The sequence below is a fragment of the Theropithecus gelada genome, chromosome 12 (assembly GCF_003255815.1).
Source record: "Theropithecus gelada isolate Dixy chromosome 12, Tgel_1.0, whole genome shotgun sequence".
Classification (NCBI taxonomy): Eukaryota; Metazoa; Chordata; class Mammalia; order Primates; family Cercopithecidae; genus Theropithecus; species Theropithecus gelada.
The window spans coordinates 94786324-94805465 of record NC_037680.1 but is presented as its reverse complement, the minus strand read 5'-3'; the positions used below and the strand labels follow the sequence as shown (position 1 = coordinate 94805465).

Below are 19142 nucleotides of genomic sequence, written 5' to 3'. Positions count from 1 at the left end.
TGCAATTTACAATTGCATTTCCATGGGGTAGAGGAATTTTCACGTAGGTTACTTCCTTGGGCACCTCCAGTTATTTGGTTTGATTTGGAGATAATGCTGCCCTCTCCTGGACTTACAATTCCAGATCCTGACCTCCAAGAGTAGATTCTGCACCTGCCCCTGCCTCTCCCCACAAAGCAACCTTGCTTGATTTCAGGGGTTTTCAGAACAGTTAGTGGTCTCCTGCTTTGCTAAGTCATTTATTACAGCCATGGTGGACTTAACTTTCCCTCCAGTGTTATTTCCCAGAGACTGGAGACAAGAGAAACATAGGGCAAGTCACTGGTGGGTCTTCAGTTTCTAGAAATAGAATCCTTCTTTTCTTCTTTTGCGTTACTTTCAACAACTGTTTATTGCATCCTCTACTTGCCAAGGAGATGTGTAATGTCTTCTAGGCACATGGGATACAGTGGTCAAAATAGATACGGATCCCTGCCCTCATGAAGCTTATATGCACCGGAGGAGAGAGACAATAAGCAATAGCCTGTATAACAAGCAGATGGTATAGTATGTTAGGAAGGGATGACAACAGTGAGGAAAGAAGAGTGTGTTAGATTGATCAGGGCAAGGGACGTCAGGAAGGCTGGGGGAAGTGCAGCTGCAGAAAGGGGGACAGCATGGGCCTCAGCAAGAAGGTGGGTTGGAGAAAACACTTAGAAGAGGCGAGGGAGTTACCTGCAGGAGCAGCTAAGGAAGACCTTTCTGAGGGACTGAACAGCCAGAGTCAATGCCCTAAGGCAAGAGCAGTGCAAGGCCAGTGTCTGGAGCTGAGCCACAAGGGGCAAAGTGGAAGGGGTTAGAGGGTGTTATGGGTTGAAGAGTGTCTTCTCCCTGCAAATTCATATTTTAAAATTCTAACCTCCAGTACCTCAGAAGATGGCCTTATCTGGAATTGAGGTCGTTGCAGATGTTATTAGTTAAGACAAAGTCATTAGAGGGGGGACCCTAATCCAGTGACTGCTGTCCATATAAAAAGGGACGCAGAAAAATGCACAGAGGAAGAATGCACCATGAAGTGGAAGGCAGAGATTGGGGTGATGCTTCTACTGGTCAAGGAACACCAAAGATTGCTAGCAACCACCGAAGCTGGGAAGAGGCACAGAACTCTCCCTTATAGCCCTTGGAAGGAACTAACCCTGCTGCATTTTGGTTTCGAACTTCTGATCTCCAAAACTATGAGGTAAGAAATTTCTGTTTGTTCAAGCTGCACAGTTTGTGGTTGTTATAGCAGCCCTAGCAAACAAATCCAGAGGGGTAATGAGGTGGGATGGGGGGAGAGGGTGAGGGCAGGGAGATAGAGTAAAGCCTTGAAGACCATTTAAGGACTTTAGCTTTTATCAGATTCACTTTTTCTCATGATGAAGTGTGATTTATTCCAAAAATTCAAGCATTATTCAACATTGGAAAACCATCAATATCCTTCCCATACTAGATACTTTAGTAACTCCTAAGCGTGATGCTTGGGTGTTCACATGCATGTGTGAGATGTGCCTCCCTTAAACCTTGGCACAACATCAGCACGTTACCCATCTGACATGAACAAAATATATATAATTCTCATACGAATGTACCTCAGAATAAAAAGTCATATAACTATCTTCATAAGCCTTTGACAAAATTCAAAACCTTTTTTTTTTTTTAAATAAATGAGAGGCTCCCCATGTAGTCCGGGCTGGTGTTGAACTTCTGGGCTCTAGGGATCCTCGCACCTCGGCCTCCCAAAGCATTAGGATTACAGGCATGAACCACCAAGCCTGGCTCAAAACCTATTCTTGATTTGAAGAATAAACTCAATAAAATAAAATACAGATGGTTTCTAACTTATGATGGTATGACTTAAAAATTTCCACTCTATGTTGGATTTATCAGGACGTAATACCATGGCAAGTCAAGGAGTGTTTGTAAGTGCTTTCAAAGCAAGTATTAACTAAACTCCAGATTTTATTTGGATTTGGCCTGTTTTTCCATTTACCCCGTCTTTCTATTCCAGGATCCAATCCAAGACACTACATTTCATTTAGTTGTTAGCTCTCCCCAATCTCCTGTGGTCTGTGACAGTTTTGCTCAGTTTTTTCTTGTTTTTTTTTTATTATTATTATTTATTATTTTTTTTTTATTTTTTATTATGACTTTGACAGTCTTCAGAAATACTGGCCGGATGTCCTGTAGAATGTCCCTCAATCTGTGTGATGTTTTTCTCATGATGACACGGAGGTTGCGGGTTTTGGAGGGCATACCCCAGAGGTGAGGTGCCTTCTCATCACATTGTATCAGGTGTACCTCAGGTCCATACATCATCCCTGGTGATGTGAGCCTTCCTCACTTGGGTAAGGTAGTGTTTGCCAGGTTTTTCTGCTATAAACGTAGTTAAAATGCACTTAAAATGTTTAAAGCAATAGAGTTTGTACTTTGGAGACATTGTGATAGGGAGAGGAGACAGGGAAATTCTGGGCAGAAGAGGGCAGGTCCTTGGCTGAAAAGCCTGATACCACAGCCTAAAGTGAGAACACACATCCCTGTTTTCCTGCGCAAATGTTGCCTTTTTCAAAATCACCCATGGCCTGCCTTGCCCCCTATCCTGTGCCCGTAAAAACTCCAGGCTCAGCTGGCAGAGAGAGGAGAAGCAGCTGGATGTTGGAGACTATAGCTGGATGTCAGAGAGAAGTGTCTTGATTTCAGAGGGACAGTTTGATGGTATAGCTTTGGGGGAGGATGACCTTCCCACCCCGTCCCCTTTTCAACTCCCCATCCCGCTGAGAGCCACCTCATAAAATCCCCCTCATTTACCATCCTTCAAATTGGTTCGTGTGACCTCTTTTCTTTTGGATGCCAGACAAGAACTGGGGTGCCGCAAGTGTGGGTGCTGAAGTCTGTCACACTAACCCCCCACTAAGCTGTTAACACTTAAGCCATCCATGGACAGCAGTGCTAAAAGAGTACTGTAACACTTCCTCTGGGGCTTCAGGGGTTGTGGGCACCCCTGCCAGATGCTGCTGCAGGGCCAGTATAGAATTTGTTTCTGCTGGTGCCCGAAAAGTACTCACCCCGGCTCCTGTACCTGCTCACCTGCATGCTCCCCCTCCCATGAGTGAGGAGTGCAGTAAGTCCTAATGAGTAGAGTTCGCCCCTGTCCATTGAACTAACACCAAAGCAGCCAGCTAATTCCAGCACCCACTCCAGTTCCCGCCTGCAAAGAGGTCAGGGAAATATCCTGCTTCAGTTGCAGGATACTAAGAAGGAGTGACAATGATCTGACATGCATTGTAAAAGGATTGCTCCTGCTGGTGTGATGAGATATACCATAGAACACAATGAGTGGGAGCAGGGATGAGTGGGGTTGTTTCAATGATGTAGGTGAGAAGGGACACTGGGTGGCAGAAGACAGGGCAATAGCAGTGGAGTTGGTGAGAAAACAGGAGCTGCAATTTATTTTGGCAGAGCCAGCAGCAGTTTCTGGTGGATTGAATGTTGAGTGTAAGAGATAAAGAGGCATCAGTGATGCTTCCATGAATTTTGGCAATTGGAAGAATAGTTGCTATCCATTGAGCTAAGGTGAGAATTCTGTTCTGCTATTTCTCCTCTCCACTCCTTCAGTATTTCATCTATCTAACACATATTTAACTGGCATCAAGACTGGCTACATAATTTGCAGTACCCATTACAAAATGAAATTGTAGGCCTCTTTCTATTTTTTTTTAAATTTTTATTTATTATTATTTTTTTGAGACAGAATTTCACTCTGTCACATAGGCTGGAGTACAGTGGCACAATCTCGGCTCACTGCAACCTCTGCCTCCCGGGTTCAAGTGATTCTCCTGCCTCAGCTTCCTGAGTAGCTGGGATTACAGGTGCATGCCACCACGCCCGGCTAATTTTTGTATTTTTTAGTAGAGATGAGGTTTCACCATATTGGCCAGGCTGGTCTTGAACTCCTGACCTTGTGATCTGCCGGCCTCGGCCTCCCAAAGTGCTGGGATTACAGGCGTGAGTCACCGCGCCTGTCCTAATTTTTTAACATTAAAATTAAAATTATTATTTTTCTTGAGACAGGTTCTTGCTCTGTTACCCAGGCTGTAGTGCAATGGCATGATCATGGCTCACTACAACCTCAACTCCCTGGGCTCAAGCAGTCATCATGCCTCAGCCCCGCAAGTAGCTGGGACTACAGGCACACACCACCATGCCTGGCTAATTTTTGTATTTTTTGTAGAGACAGGATTGTGCCATGTTGCCCAGGATGGTCTCTAACTTCTGGACTCAAGTGATCCACCTGCTTCGGCCTCCCAAAGCGCTGGGATTACAGACATGAGCCACTGTGCCCAGCGAGGCCCCTTGTTTAAATGCTGGAGAAAGCTTTTTCCTTTCTTCCTTTGTCTTTCCCTTGACTGGAAAGAGGGGTGTGTGTGTGTGTGTGTGTGTGTGTGTGTGTGTGTGTGTCTGTGTGTGTAAGTCAGTTTATTGATGAAGACACAGTCAAGCTTCCCCCAATCTCCACTCTCCCCAAGAACGGATCCCAACAAGAACAGAGGAATGATACTCATTCTTAGGGCAACATTTACCTATCCCCGTTTCCCCATTTCCTTCCAGAGTCCCAGGCTTTACGACACAGACACAGGGAGCAGACTGGGGTAAGGACAGACACTCGGGGAATCTCTGACCAGCTCTGGTCAGAGCGCTAGGTGTGGGCTTCCCTTGCCCTTTGTATGACAAAGGCATTTGGAAGCAGAGGAGAGGGGAATGTGGGGCAACTCCCATCCCACATCCCCAGTTTGGCCAAAATTGCTGTGGCAGAGGCAACAGTTCTGTCTGCTAGGAGAGAGGTCCTTTGATGGAAGCAGGATCCTTCCCTGACTCCGCTCAGGGGTGTGAGGTGAGGCAGCCACCTCAGGGAGGTAAGCGTTCATCGCTTAGCTCAGCCAGGGCAGCTGAGAACAGGAGCTGTTACCCGTCACTGGTGGGGAAGCTAAGAGAAGCCTCACTTCACGGCGTGAGGGACACATCCTGATACAGAATGGTGTTGTCTGCTTGCCCTGACATACACGGTTTCCTTGGGAAGTATAGTTTGCTTTGAGATGAGAACACCGTGTTTGCAGTGTGAATCTTCTTCACCACTTACAGCCATTGATTTCACAAACGAGTCCCAACAAGGGAACTTTATCAATCTGCTTTTTCACCCCACACATCACTGAAACTGCCTTTGGAAAATTATGACTGAGACAGTGAAAGAGATCTAACTTAATCCACTCCATCTTGCCGCTAACCTCCAAGCTATCCTTGTTTATTCCTGGGCGTAGGCTGAACTAACTTTGAGAGAAACTCAGTTTATAGTTTATAGTTTAAAACAAAGATGATAACAGCCCTTTCCCAAAGTAGATCTCCTTCTTGCCTGGGGACTAGATGGCCTCTGTAGGGCTAACATTAGCCATAAGATTAGAATTATAATTTAGGAGTCATGTAGCTGGAGGCTGCAAGATTCTGACACTCCCTAAACTGCTCCTGAGATCAGTGCTTGAGATATTTCACAGACTCTGCGCTTGATGGATCAGCTGGCACCACCCAGATCGATAAACTGGCTCATCTGATCTTGTGGCCCCCACCTAGGAACTGACTCAGCACAAGATGACAGCTTCGACTCCCTGTGATTTCATCCCTGACCAATCAGCACTCCTTGCTCACTGGCTTTCCCCGCCCAGCAAGTTGTCCTTAAAAACTCTGCTCCCTGATTGCTCCAGGAGACTGATTGGAGTAATAATAAAACTCCAGTCTCCCACATGGCTGGCTCTGTGTAAATTACTCTTTCTCCATCACAATGCCCCTGTCTTGAGGAATCGGCTCTGTCTAGGCAGCGGGCAAGGTGAACCCCTTGGGTAGTTAGATCACTGACTGTCCACCTTCCACACACAATCCTGTGCTATCTCCTGTTGCCCACGTGCCTGAGGGGTGGTGAGCGAAGGACATCTTTCCCTTCCCCAACCCCAGGCATTCTTCTCTGGGAGAGTCTTAGGGCTTAGGAAATGCTGTTAGGGGACCCACCCTCCCAGGCTTTGTAACTGATATGAAACGGGGTCATTTATGACATGATGAGGCTGGAGGGTAGTTTTTGCTCTTGTTTTCCTCGAGTCCTCCTCTGAGGCCAACACATTAGGTGTGAGTCCAATATGAGGCCTCTGGAAGCCGGCATGCCTCTGATTTGAGCAGGGGCGTCTGAGAAGAGCATTCTCGGTCATGGACCCTGAAGACTGAGTGCCAGGCAATGCCACAAGTGCCCAAGATCAAACAGTGCCACACTGCTAACAGGTTGGTGTCTGGGGCATGAAACATTCTTTGACAAATCATATCCACTGTGTTAAGGTGGGGATATTTCACATCCCCCTGTCTTTTCAGAGATGACAAGAACTGCTTGAACCTCTGGAATAATCTTCATATGCCCTGCAGCCCAAGTAACAAGAAGAAAGAGCAGATCGAGGACTGAAGGGATAAAGAGAATTTGTGGCATGTCTAAGCTCATTTCATCGTTGTATTCGCTGGACAGAGTGTTTTTTATTTGCTTTTAATGTTGCAACCCCTGGGGCACAGGGATACTTGTGGGACAAGTTCAGATTGTTGTGGGAGCCTGGGTCCCGATGCTAACCTTCCCTGTGGCTGCACCAAGGTCACCTCCAGGGGGTGAGGACTGTGGTGGTCTAGCGGCTGGGGAGTGGGTAGCTGAGACCTCATCCCTCAAGGCAACAAAGGTAGGACAGCATGTGAGCTGAGGCTCCCAGTACCTGTGCATGATCCAGTGGACTTCACATGTTTTTTTTCTAATTTGTAGTTACAAAACAATTTTTTTTTTTTGAGAGGAAGTCTAACTCTGTCGCCCAAGCTGGAGTGCAGTGGCATGATCTCGGCTCACTGCAAACTCTGCCTCCCAGGTTCAAACGATTCTCCTGCCTCAGCCTCCCGCATAGCTGGGATTACAGATGTGTGCCACTATGCCCGGCTAGTTTTTGTATTTTTAGTAGAGACAGGGTTTCACTATGTTGGCCAGGCTGGTCTCAAACTTCTGACCTCGTGATCCACTTGCCTTGGCTTCCCAAAGTGCAGTGATTGCAGGCGTGAGCCACCATGCCCGGCCTAAAAAAAAAAATTTTTTTTTTTGTAGAGATGGGGATCTCGCTATGTTGCCCAGGCAGATTTCAAACTCCTGAACTCAAGCGATCCTCTAGTCTTGCCTCCCAAAGTGCTGGGATTACAGCCATGAGTCACTGTGCCTGGCTGACTTCACTTGTAAAACACACATTCCAAGATAAAATTATTAAGATTTATAAGACAGTGACTGTAGAATATCAGACCCTAAGTTGGGGCTTTTCTAAGCCCAGGTCCCAGGCAGCTGCAGAGGTCACACACCCCTCCTTGTGTCACACACTTTGCTGGGCACCAGGGATGCAAACTAGAATCCTTTACAGTTCTTGCCTTCAGGAGGGGCCAAGGGAGAAGGCAGGGGAGCTTTATGAATCATGACCACGTGCCAGGCGTGGTGCCCGAGTCCTGCCTACTGATACTCCAGTGGGAGACAAAGACTCCTAAAAATAAGCATGAAACAGTCTGAGAAAACAGCAGCGGTGGAGAACTAAGTGGTGTGGGAGCCCAGAGGCAAAAAAGCCTGTAGGTTTCAGGGCTGAGGAGGGAGGAACCCAGTGGGGCGGAAGCTCAGAGTCCTGGGCATCTGCTCACAAATGGAGCTGTGCAGGCAAATTGGAGTGAGGGGACGGGAATGACTGCCGCAGTGGTATTTATTTACTGATTTTTATGAAAACGGCTAAATATGTATTTTTTTTCTTTTATTTTTTGAGACCGAGTCCTGCTCTGCCACCCAGGCTGGAGTGCAATGGTGCAATCTCAGCTCACCTCCGCCTCCTGGGCTCAAGTGATTCTCCTGCCTCAGCCTCCCGAGTAGCTGGGATTATAGGCACATGCCACCATGCCCGGCTAATTTTTTTTATTTTTGGTGGAGACGGGGTTTCACCATGTTGGCCAGGCTGGTCTCAAACTACTGATCTCAAGCAACCCACCTGCCTCGGCCTCCTGAAGTGTTGGGATTACAGGCGTGAACCACTGCGCCTGGTGTGTATTGTCTTGTTTTGTTTTTTTCTGATTGCAAAAGTAATGCTCATTTTAAAGATTGGGCAACATCGAAAGACGTAAGCAAGGAAGCAAATAGCTACAATCCCAAATATCTACAGTCCCCAAAGATAACCCCTGCTAACATTTGACTACATTTCCCATGTTTTCCCTGTGCATATACATATATGTATTTGACACAAAATGTTATACTGTACATTCTGCTTGTTAATCTTTATTGCCACTTGGCATCCTATTACAAACATTTTTCCATAGCATTAATTATAGCTGTACATTATTTTAAATAGAAGCATAGTGTTTCATTTTATAAATCCAGTGTAATTTGTATAAACTTTTTTGAAGAACATTGAAATTATTGCTGTTTTATTATTATAAACAACCCTGTGATAAACTAACTTCCTTCCTTCCTTCCTTCCTTCTTTCCTTCCTTCCTTCCTTCCTTCCTTCCTCCCTCCCTCCCTCCTTCCTCCCTCCCTCCCTCTCTCCTCTCCCTCCCTTCCTCCCTTCCTCCCTTCCCTCCTTTAGTGGAATTTCAGGGTCAAAGGTTCTGCATTTTTGGGTGTGTTTGATACACAGTCCCCCAACAGGACCACAGGGGGTTGTGTACTAAATAAATAAATAAAGTGATCATAAGAGCCTGGGCAACATAGCAAGATCCTCATCTCTAAAAAAGTGTTTTAATTATCTAGGTGTGGTGGCACACACCTGTAGTCCCAGCTACACGGGAGGCTGCGGCAAGGGGATCGCTTGAGCCCGGGAGTTCAAGGCTGCAGTGAGCTATGATCACTCCACTGCGCTCCGGCCTGGGAGACAGAGTGAGGTCCTGTCCTGAAAGAAACAAAAATAAAGGAAAGTGGGCATCTGAGCCCTCGTTTGAAGGAAAGCCTCCGGAATGGATTCAGAAATCCTCATGAGGGACCCAGAATTCCCTGCTTTGGAGCCAGCCAGACCAGGATGAACTAAAAGTGACTTAACACTTATTGTCTGCCAGACACTGTGCCAACTACTTTACACATATTAACTAATTGATCCTGATGCCAATCCTACAAACTAGGTCCTACTTTTATTATCCTTTTACAGGTGAGAAAACTGAGGCACAGAGTGAGCATGTAAGCTGCCCAAGAGCATACATCTAGCCAGGGACAGAGTTAGGATTTGTACCAGCTGGTTTGGTGCTCAAGCGTTCCATCATCACAACAGCTTGGAGAGGTGAGTATTATTATCCCCATTTTTTATAGATAAGGAGATTTTGATAAATGTTAAGAGATGCCACATTTTGCCAGTTGACTGGCATTCAGGCTGCACCTGTCACAGCTTTCTTCGTGGCACTGGGTGTTCAGCATAGAATATAAAAATGCTTTCCTATCACCATCAAGATCACGAACTGGTAAAGAAGAGCCAGTATTTCTATCCTGCTCTGTCTGGCTCCAAAGCAGGGAATTCTGGGTCATTCATGAGAATTTTCTGAATCCATTCCAGAGGGTTTCATTCAGATGAGTGTTCAGATGCTCACTTTCTTTTTTTAAATTTTCTTTCTTTCGGGACAGTATATCACTCTGTCTCCCAGGCTGGAGTGCAGTGGAGTGATCACAGCTCACTGCAGCCTTGAGCTCCTGGGCTCAAGCAATCCTGTTGCCTCAGCTTTCCATGTAGCTGGGACTATAGGTGTGTGCCACTATATCCAGATAATTAAAACATTTTTGTAGAGATGGGGTGTCACTATGATGCCCAGGCTGACTTTATTTATTTATTTAGAGACAGGATCTCACTTCATCACCCAGGCTGGAGTGCAGTGCTGTAATCACAGCTCACTTAGCCTTGATCTCTCCGGCTCAAGCGATCCTCCTGCCTCACCCTCCCTAATAGCTGGGACTACAGGCACTCACCACCATGCCCAGCTAATTTTTACTTTTACTTTTTATTTTTAGAGAGATGAGGTCTTGCTGTGTTGCCCAGGTTGGTCTTGAACTCCTGAACTCAAGCAATCCTCCCACCTTGGCCTCCCAAAGTGTTGGGATTACAGGCATGAGCCACCATGCCTGGCCTATTTATTTGTTATTTTTTTTTTTTAAATTGAGATTGCAGGAAACAATTTTTTAATTTAATTTTTAAAACAGAGATTGCAGGAAACAAATATGCTCATTTTTCAAGGTCCTTCTCTGGCTTCCTCTGGAGGTTGGAGATCAGGGCTGGGAGGTCTGCGCCTGGCCAGGTCACATGTCTGTCAATGACCCTGTATCTTTACCACTGCAGCCGGGACCCAGTGTCTCACTGACACTACATCCTGCTCCTCTCATCCTAGACCATGTTTGGTTTCCAGAATTCTCACAGTTGGGCATGTTTTGGTTGCTTGTAACAGAAAAGTCAACCTGAACTGGTCTTAACAATAAAGAGAATTTATTGGCTTTTGGAACTGAACAAAGTACAGAGAGAAGATGGCCTCTGGGCATGATTTGTTCAGGACTCTGGGTCTGTTTCTCTGATTCTCTCAGCTGTGCCTTCTTCTGTGTGTTGGTTTCTTCCTTGGACTGTTTTTGCCATTTATGGTAGCAAAATGGCTGCTGTCTGCAACAAGACTATATACTTGCTTTTCTGCATTCGTTGAGCAAATATCTGACCTTTGCTCTGACTGGATCATCTCAGGTCACAGACTTACTCCCTGAGCCTGTTGCTGTAGTTATGAGGATGTCACTGGAGAGAGAGGAGAAACCTCCTTCTACCCCGTTCCTCCACTTTGATCCCAGATCCAAGTGGATTCTTCTGGAGGAATGAGAAGAGATGCTTAAGCTGGCATAAGGCTGATTCAGGGACAAAATAGATGTTCTTACAGCCCTATTGTGCTGTTCATATGGTCTGTGTAGAAGCCACCATGTTTGAAACAGAGTGGTAAGAAGATGTCACCCAAAGAGATGTCACATTTTGCCAGTTGACTGGCATTTGGGCTGCACCTGTCACAGCTTTCTTTGTGGCATTGGGAGTTCTATATGGAATGGAAAAATGTTTCTCAGCAGGAGCATTCTAGGCCATTTTAAGAGGGCACAGTTATAAGTGGGAAGTGAGGTATGGAAGATAGTTTGGGTGGGCTGACTCGCTGGAGCATTTTAAAGTGGGTAAAATTTTATTCTAAACTCATCTATATGTGCTTTCTCCCTCCTTCAGTAAAATGCTCGTCCTACTGCGAAGTGAAAGGTTTCCACCCTTGTCCTCCAGATGCAACTTCTCCTGGAGACACCCGCATCGCTGTTGCCCCCACCACACTCATGCAGCAGGGCTGCTTCCCCTTCACTCCTCCGGCTCCAGGAGACCAGACCTTTCCCTAACCCCTCAGTGATTCCTTGAAATACACTGGAATGGTGAACCGACTTACTGAGGGTTTAGGAAAAGCAGAAGGGAATTATACACCAAGAAGAACTTCACACCGGGTATTAAATATACCTGCTCTTGGCTGGCCCTGTTCTTTCTCAAGGGGGTGTCTCGCAGGGGATTCCCTGTCCAGCGACTGCTGCCCCCTTGTGGCAAAAACTATCCTTCTCCTGGCCTCAGGGTCATAATAGGCAGGTGTTTTGCAATCCAGGCCCCCGTCTTTTTTCTCCTGTGTCCCCAGTGACTATTTTCTGCCCTCGGGGCTGCTTTTACCCTAGATGATTAATAGAGGGAGTCTCCCACCTCCTGGGACTACCCCATCTTTGACTCCTTTCTAGTCTAGGCATCAGAGCACAATAGTCCAACATCAGTAAAAGCAAAGCGTGAGTGGCTATTGTCTCCTTGCACTTCCTGTTACCATTTATGAATGATAAAAGAGCCCAGGAGGAGAGCACGACTTAGCTTAAAAAATAGGCTTGCCGCCTGGGCATGGTGGCTTATGCCTGTAATCCTAGTGCTTTGGGAGGCAAAGGCAGGAGGATCACTAGAGGCTAGGAGTTCAAGATAAGCCTGGGCAGTATATCAGGACCCTTTCTCTACAAATAAATAAATAAATAAATAATAAAAATAAAAATAAAATATATAAAAAAAGAAAGCCAGATGTAGTGGCTCTTGCTGGTAGCCCCAGCTATTCAGGAGTTTGAGGTAGGAGGATTACTTGAGTCCAGGCATTTGAGGTTATACCGAGCTATGATTACACCACTGCACTCAGCCTCGGCAACACAGTGAGAGCCTGTCTCTTAAAAAAGGAAAAAATGGGCCGGGTGCAGTGGCTCACGCCTGTAATCCCAGCACCTTGGGAGGCCAAGGCGGGCGGATCATGAGGTCAGGAGATCGAGACCATCCTGGCTAACACGGTGAAACCCCGTTTCTACTAAAAATACAAAAAAATTAGCCAGGCGTGGTGGCGGGCGCCTGTAGTCCCAGTTACTTGGGAGGCTGAGGCAGGAGAATGGCGTGAACCTGGAAGACGGAGCTTGCAGTGAGCTGAGATCCCGTCATTGAACTCCAACCTGGGAGACAGAGCGAGACTCCGTCTCAAAAAAAAAAAAAAAAAAAAAAAGAAAAATTGTCTTTCCAGTGCAGAGCTGTAGGAATCCATGGCATGATAAATTTGGCATTTGTGGTAGGGCAGGATTTATACTTGCACAGACTGGCACTAGCTCCAAACATTAGAGGAAGGTTGGGAAGAAGCAATGCCAGGCAGACCAGCTGGGCTGTATGGAAGTGAAACTATCAGGCATACCAGTGACTTTAGTGTGTAGCCAAAAGCAATAGATGCTGAGTCGTGGTGGTGACGTATGGTCCATGAATCACAGGCGCAATGTCTCTCTTCATTTATTCTACAACCATTGATTGAGCACCTACTATATTCCCTGAAAGAGAACATAAAAATGAACCGAAGAGGGTTCTTGCTGTCTCATGGCTCCCAAGCTAGAAGAGGGGTGACTTGTAAATGCCTCACAGTTGGGTTCATGTTATATGGAGAAGTGACGAAGGTGCCGGAAGACTCAAGCTAGAGGACAGCTATTAGCTGCTGGAGGCAGCTAAGGTGGGTTCCAGAGACGCTGTTCTCCATTACTGAGATAGGGGCAGCAGTGACCTTGACCCCAGCTCTTCCATTCGTGGACTGCCCCAGCTCTGTGGTCTCTCTGCTAACCAGCCAGCCTCTGGGAGTGGCCTATGCCCTCAGCCTCAGAGCCATTTCAATCAACTGGTCATTGTCAGTGGTTGTGCAAAAGAGTGGCTGGCGGCAAAGGAGGGTTCGTGTTCCCTTCAAATCCCCACCAGGCCACATCAAAGAAGGCTGCAAAATAAGTAGAGATTGAGGGCCTGCTGTTCAAACACAACTCAAGTGCAGTCCTCCTCCTCTTTCCCATCGAATTGCCCCCAAGTCCCTCCTACAGGGGACTCCTTCTGAAGTCTCTGCGGTAAGTCAAATCCTTCCCCCTTTCTTCTTGTCAGGCAAGTTGCAAGCTTCTACAGGTGATCTACCAGGGAATTTAGGAATAAACAAATGGAAATAAATCCAAGAAAAGGAAAAGAATAAAAACGATCATCCATAAAGTGGAGAACTCAGATAATGGATCCTCAATCCCAGCTTCACACCTGGGACCCCTGCTTGGTCATATGGACCCTGGCAGTCTAATCACGAGTCTGTGATCCCTTGACTTAAACTGTTCTTCCCCAAACGTAGACATGGGTGGGGCTCAGAAGGGAGGTGTCGTCTGACGTGGTTTCCTTATTTTCCTTTATTCATCAAGGGCCCTCTAGCTGTTAAGTCACTCTGATCTCTGACTGCAGCTCCTACCTTTGGACACACCTGGCTGGTGCCTCAGGTAGGAAGCCGCCTCCGCTTGCTAGGACTTTCTGTGGGGTAGGGCTGCTCAGCTTGACTTTATTTTGGAAAATGTGTTCATTTCTGTGGGAGCTGGGGATTTCTGCTGCCCGCTTCCTCTCTTGTGACCACCACTCATACATAGAGGTAGCAGGTGAGGAGGACAGCCTCCTTGTCCTCTCTTTTTATACCTCACCCTTTTGTGGAAAGAGGCTGAGAATTCCCCAATTTGGTGTTTATTGCTTCACCTTAAGACTTTGTCTTTGGTGAAGATGCAAATACTGGTAGGGAGGGAACATACTAAAATGTGTGGATCTCAGTGGACTCATCATACACCCTCAGGCCTGGCAGCAAATGAGAAGTGGACAACTCTGTCTTCCTCGATTTGCAGATGAGAAGACTGAAATCTATAGGGATATGAGACTCCATTGAAGGTCATGAGACTTACTTATTTACTTATTTTTTTGAGACAGAGTCTCGCTCTGTTGCCCAGGCTATAGTGCAATGGCACGATCTTGGCTCACTGCAACCTCCATCTCCCAGGTTCAAGTGATTCTCCTGCCTCAGCCTCCTGAGTAGTTGGGATTACAGGTGCACGATACCACACCCAGCTAATTTTTTTGTATTTTTAGTGGAGACAGGGTTTCATCATGTTGGTCAGGCTGGTCTCAAACTCCTGACTTTATGATCCACCTGCCTCGGCCTCCCAAAGTGCTGGGATTACACACGAGACTTATTAATAGTAGACTCAGGATAGAATGAAGACTGGATGCTAGGTGACTTTACAACCAACCTAGGTGACTTTCCAAAGGTTTTCAGACGGTTCTCTGGAGAGCCCTGGAGCTTCAAGGGGCTCTTTAGGGGCCATCTGGGTTGGGAGGTTAGCACACTCTGCCCCACAGTGGCTTAGCTTTTATCTGTTTCACATGCTGGGCTTCTGGCAAGATCTTATTTCAGCAAAATATTTCACAATAGGAAATACATTTGAAAACTCTTGAACAATTTTGTGAATTTTGTCAGGGGTGGAGGGTTTCAGGGACCAAGAAGGAGACTTTGTCTTCTCAAATACTTAAAACTCCTTTAGACAGAGGAACAAAATGTATGCTGCTCATTTAAAGACAAGGCTTAAAATATCCAGTTTAATGCAACGTGTTGTTATCACTTGCTTCCCCCAGTAGATTTTAAGGAGGGAAAACAAGAATCAGGGAGAATATAGGAAAGGAAATAGTAGAAGGGGCCACCTGGGAACAGGTTTGCCTTCTTGCATTTTGCTTAATGCTGGCCCTTCCCTGAATGTCTAAGACCAACCTGGTTCCCACATCTGAATGCACAGACACAACTGAGGATGGAGAAGGCTAAAGAGGGACAGAGGTAGAGACATAGGCTGAGAGGAGGAAGTTGTAGGTTGAGCTAGGGCTAAGGCATTTTCCCCATATTCCCCATATTACCCCATACTCAGGCCAGGCCTTGGAATTGTGGAAGGTGGAGAACACTGGGAAGCCAACCTCCAAAGAACCCCAGGTCGGAGGCAAAGGAGGAAGGGGGGCTCTCATTGCCAAAAAAACAGGGAAGCAAAGGATATCCCAGTAACTGCTCTCTCATCCTTTACGACAATGCCTTGAATCCAAGCTACTAAATCACATTTCCTTCCTTCTAACCTTCCAGCTAGATCAAACCATTGCTGAAACTGAAGAGAACATGTCGAATGCTATAGATCCACAGATGTGGGATGATGACTTTGATCTAAATTTCACTGGCATGCCACCTACAGATGAAGCTTATAGCCCCTGTAGGCTAGAGACTGAGTCACTCAACAAGTATGTTGTGATTGTCACCTATGCCCTAGTGTTCCTGCTGAGCCTGCTGGGAAATTCTCTCGTGATGCTGGTCATCTTATACAGCAGGGTCGGCCGTTCCGTCACTGATGTCTACCTGCTGAACCTGGCCATGGCCGACCTACTCTTTGCCCTGACCTTGCCCATCTGGGCTGCCTCCAAGGTGAATGGCTGGATTTTTGGCACACTCCTGTGCAAGGTGGTCTCACTCCTGAAGGAAGTCAACTTCTACAGTGGCATCCTGCTACTGGCCTGCATCAGTGTGGACCGTTACCTGGCCATTGTCCATGCCACACGCACACTGATCCAGAAGCGTCACTCAGTCAAATTTGTTTGTCTCAGCTGCTGGGGACTGTCTGTGATTCTGTCCCTGCCCTTCTTCCTTTTCCGCCAGGCTTATCATCCAAACAACTCCAGTCCAGTTTGCTATGAGGTCCTGGGAAATAACACAGCAAAATGGCGGATGGTGTTGCGGATCGTGCCTCACACCTTTGGCTTCATCTTGCCGCTGCTGATCATGCTGTTCTGCTATGGATTCACCCTGCATACGCTGTTTAAGGCCCACATAGGGCAGAAGCACCGGGCCATGAAGGTCATCTTTGCTGTCGTCCTCATCTTCCTGCTCTGCTGGCTGCCCTACAACTTGGTCCTGCTTGCAGACACCCTCATGAGGACCCACCTGATCAAGGAGAGCTGTGAGCGCCGCAGTGACATTGGCCGGGCCCTGGATGCCACCGAGATTCTGGGATTTCTCCATAGTTGCCTCAACCCCATCATCTACGCCTTCATCGGTCAAAATTTTCGCCATGGATTCCTCAAGATCCTGGCCACACATGGCCTGGTCAGCAAGGAATTTTTGGCACGTCATCATGTTACCTCCTACACTTCTTCCTCTGTCAATGTCTCTTCCAACCTCTGAAAACCATCGATGAAGGAATATCTCTTCTCATAAGGAAAGAATAACCAACACTCTGAGGTTGTGTGTGGAAGGTGGTCTGGCTCTGGACAGGCACTATCTGGGTTTTGGGGGGACACTATAGGGTGTGGGGAAGTTAGGAACTGTTGTCTTCAGGGGCCATACCCACCTTCTGAGGAGCTGCTGAGGTACCTCCAAGGACCAGCCTTTGCGGCTCCATGGAAAGGAAGCACCATCATTCCTGTTGAACGTCACATCTTTAACCCCTAACTGGCTAATTAGCATAGTCACATCTGAGCCCCGAATCTGACATTAGATGAAAGACTAGGGCTGAAGCTATGTCCTCATAAGGGTTGGATGCTCTCGTTGACCCTCTCAGGAGTATCTCTTCAACTCTGAGTGTTAAGTGTTGAGCCCCCAGGCTGGTGGCTCTGTGTGCTGTGATCTGAGCTCCGGGAGTGGTTTTCCCACCTTAGGTTTGTTACAGTGTCGGCTGGAGTCATTGAGGCAGGCACTGCCAAAACATCAACCCACCAGGTGGCTTTGTGAGGAGCTGGAAACACATGTTCCCCTTGGGGGTGTTGGGTGAACAAAGAGGAAGAGGCTTTGGATGCCAGATCCATGCCACAAGAACCCCCTTTACTCCCATGCCCAACATTGCACACACATGTGCTGGCCACCTGCTGAGCCCCAGGTGGACTGAGACAAGCAGCCCTTAGCCCTTCCCTCCTGCAGCTTCCAGGCTGGCACGGAGCATCAGCATCCCCAGAAAGCCATGCACAGCCACCAGTCCACTGGGCAGGCAGATGTTCCTAATAAAGTGTCTGTTCCATGCTTGTCCCTGTGGAAGTATCTTGGGTGTGACAGAGTCAAGGGTGTGTGCGGCATTGTTGACTATTCCTGCAGTAGAATGGGGGCAGCACCTCCTAAGAAGGCACTTCTCTGGGTTGAAAGGCAGCATTCCCTGGGGCTTTAACTCCTGCTAGAACAGTCTCTTGAGGCACAGAAACTCCTGTTCATGCCCATACTCCAGGCGGAGGAGGATCCTTTTGTCCACAAGTAAAAGGAAATGCTCCTCCAGGGAGTCTCAGCTTCACCCTGAGGTGAGCATCATCTTCTGGGTTAGGCCTTGCCTGGCTTCCTCGAACTACGTGAGCTTGCCTCTCCCTCCCAAAATGCTTTCCGTGAGTTGCAGTTTTTTCCTAGTCTGTTTTCCCTCCTTGGAGACAGGGCCCTGTCAGTTTATTCACTCTGTGTCCTTGGTGCCTGGAGCCTGTTAAATGCTCAATAAATAATGATCACAGGAATGAACGCATGTTGAAAAGACCACAGCTCATTTTTTTTTTTTTTTTTTGAGACGGAGTCTCGCTCTGTCGCCCAAGCTGGAGCGCAGTGGCACGATCTTGGCTCACTGCAAGCTCCGCCTCCCGGGTTCACACCATTCTCCTGCCTCAGCCTCCCGAGTAGCTGGGACTACAGGTGCCCACCAACATGCCCGGCTAATTTTTTTGTATTTTTAGTAGAGATGGGGTTTCACTGTGTTAGCCAGAATGGTCTCGATCTCCTGACCTCATGATCCACCCGCCTCGGCCTCCCAAAGTGCTGGGATTACAGGTGCGAGCCACTGCTCCCGGCCAACCACAGCTCATTTGCACACCATCTGCTCAAAGCTCCTCTTGTCTGTCCTCTCCCCTTTCAGCCTCTCGCTGTCCACTTATTAAGTTTGCCTTTGTGGTTTAGCTTCATTAGATATTTATCTGTGTAAAGATGTCCCAAGTGAGGGCTGACGATGTCAGGGCTCTTCTGATAGCAAATGATAGAAACAGAAGTCAAACTAGCTTAAGCAAAACTGAGAGTGTGTGGGTTTAGCATGTGTGGGGAAGGATCAGGGATGGCTTGAGGTTGGGAATAGGGTGAGGCTCAGAGACAGGACCTAGATCAAGCTTGAGATGGGGATCAGCGATTGATGTTGAAATCAAAGATGGGGTGGAGGCAAGGATGGGGTGGCAGCTTGGGAGGAGGTCAGAGAAGGATGAATGCCAGGAATTGGGAGAGATCTACAAGGAGGGAGAGTAAGAGTCAGGGTCGCAGTGAGGTGTTGGGAACAGGGAGATTCAACATGGAGCTGGGACCAGATACAGTGTGAGGCTTTGGAATGGGATAAGTGTGGGGGAGTGGTGAGGCTCAGGGAGGGGGTGTCAGGCCTAGAATGAATGTCAGGGAAGGCTTAGTAGCTACGAGGCTGGAGCAGAAGACGTGCCTGGTAGGGTCATCACCCCATATGGGGTATTATCTAAGATGCTCTTCCAGGGGCCAGGACTGAGGCTCCTCAGTCTGTCTTGCTTGAGGCTCTCCAGGCAGGTGAGTGAGGAGTGAGTTAGGCACTCGAGCCCTAAGAAATAGACCTGATTCAGCAGAGAAGACAAGAGGGATACAGATGATGCAGAGAGAATCTAGGGCAGAAGGC

The 19142-nt window shown here is 47.4% G+C and overlaps 1 protein-coding gene and 1 non-coding gene across 3 annotated transcripts; both read left to right on the top strand.

Moving 5' to 3' along the window:
* The first annotated feature begins 1471 nt into the window (after positions 1–1471).
* LOC112636834 lies at positions 1472–1575 on the top strand. The gene has a single exon (XR_003122305.1). It is a non-coding gene; the product is annotated as a small nucleolar RNA U13 (small nucleolar RNA).
* A 12262-nt stretch (positions 1576–13837) lies between these two features.
* Positions 13838–17982, top strand: CXCR1 (C-X-C motif chemokine receptor 1). 2 transcript variants are annotated; one of them, XM_025405427.1, is made up of 2 exons: positions 13838–13925; positions 15590–17982. In XM_025405427.1, the coding sequence occupies exon 2, from the start codon at positions 15623–15625 to the stop codon at positions 16676–16678; it is 1056 nt and encodes a 351-aa protein (XP_025261212.1). In that variant the 5' UTR covers positions 13838–13925; positions 15590–15622; the 3' UTR covers positions 16679–17982. The 2 variants fall into 2 exon arrangements, with proteins under 2 accessions (XP_025261212.1, XP_025261213.1); XM_025405428.1 differs by having other exon boundaries at positions 13877–13925; positions 15639–16678.
* The last annotated feature ends 1160 nt before the right edge of the window (positions 17983–19142 follow it).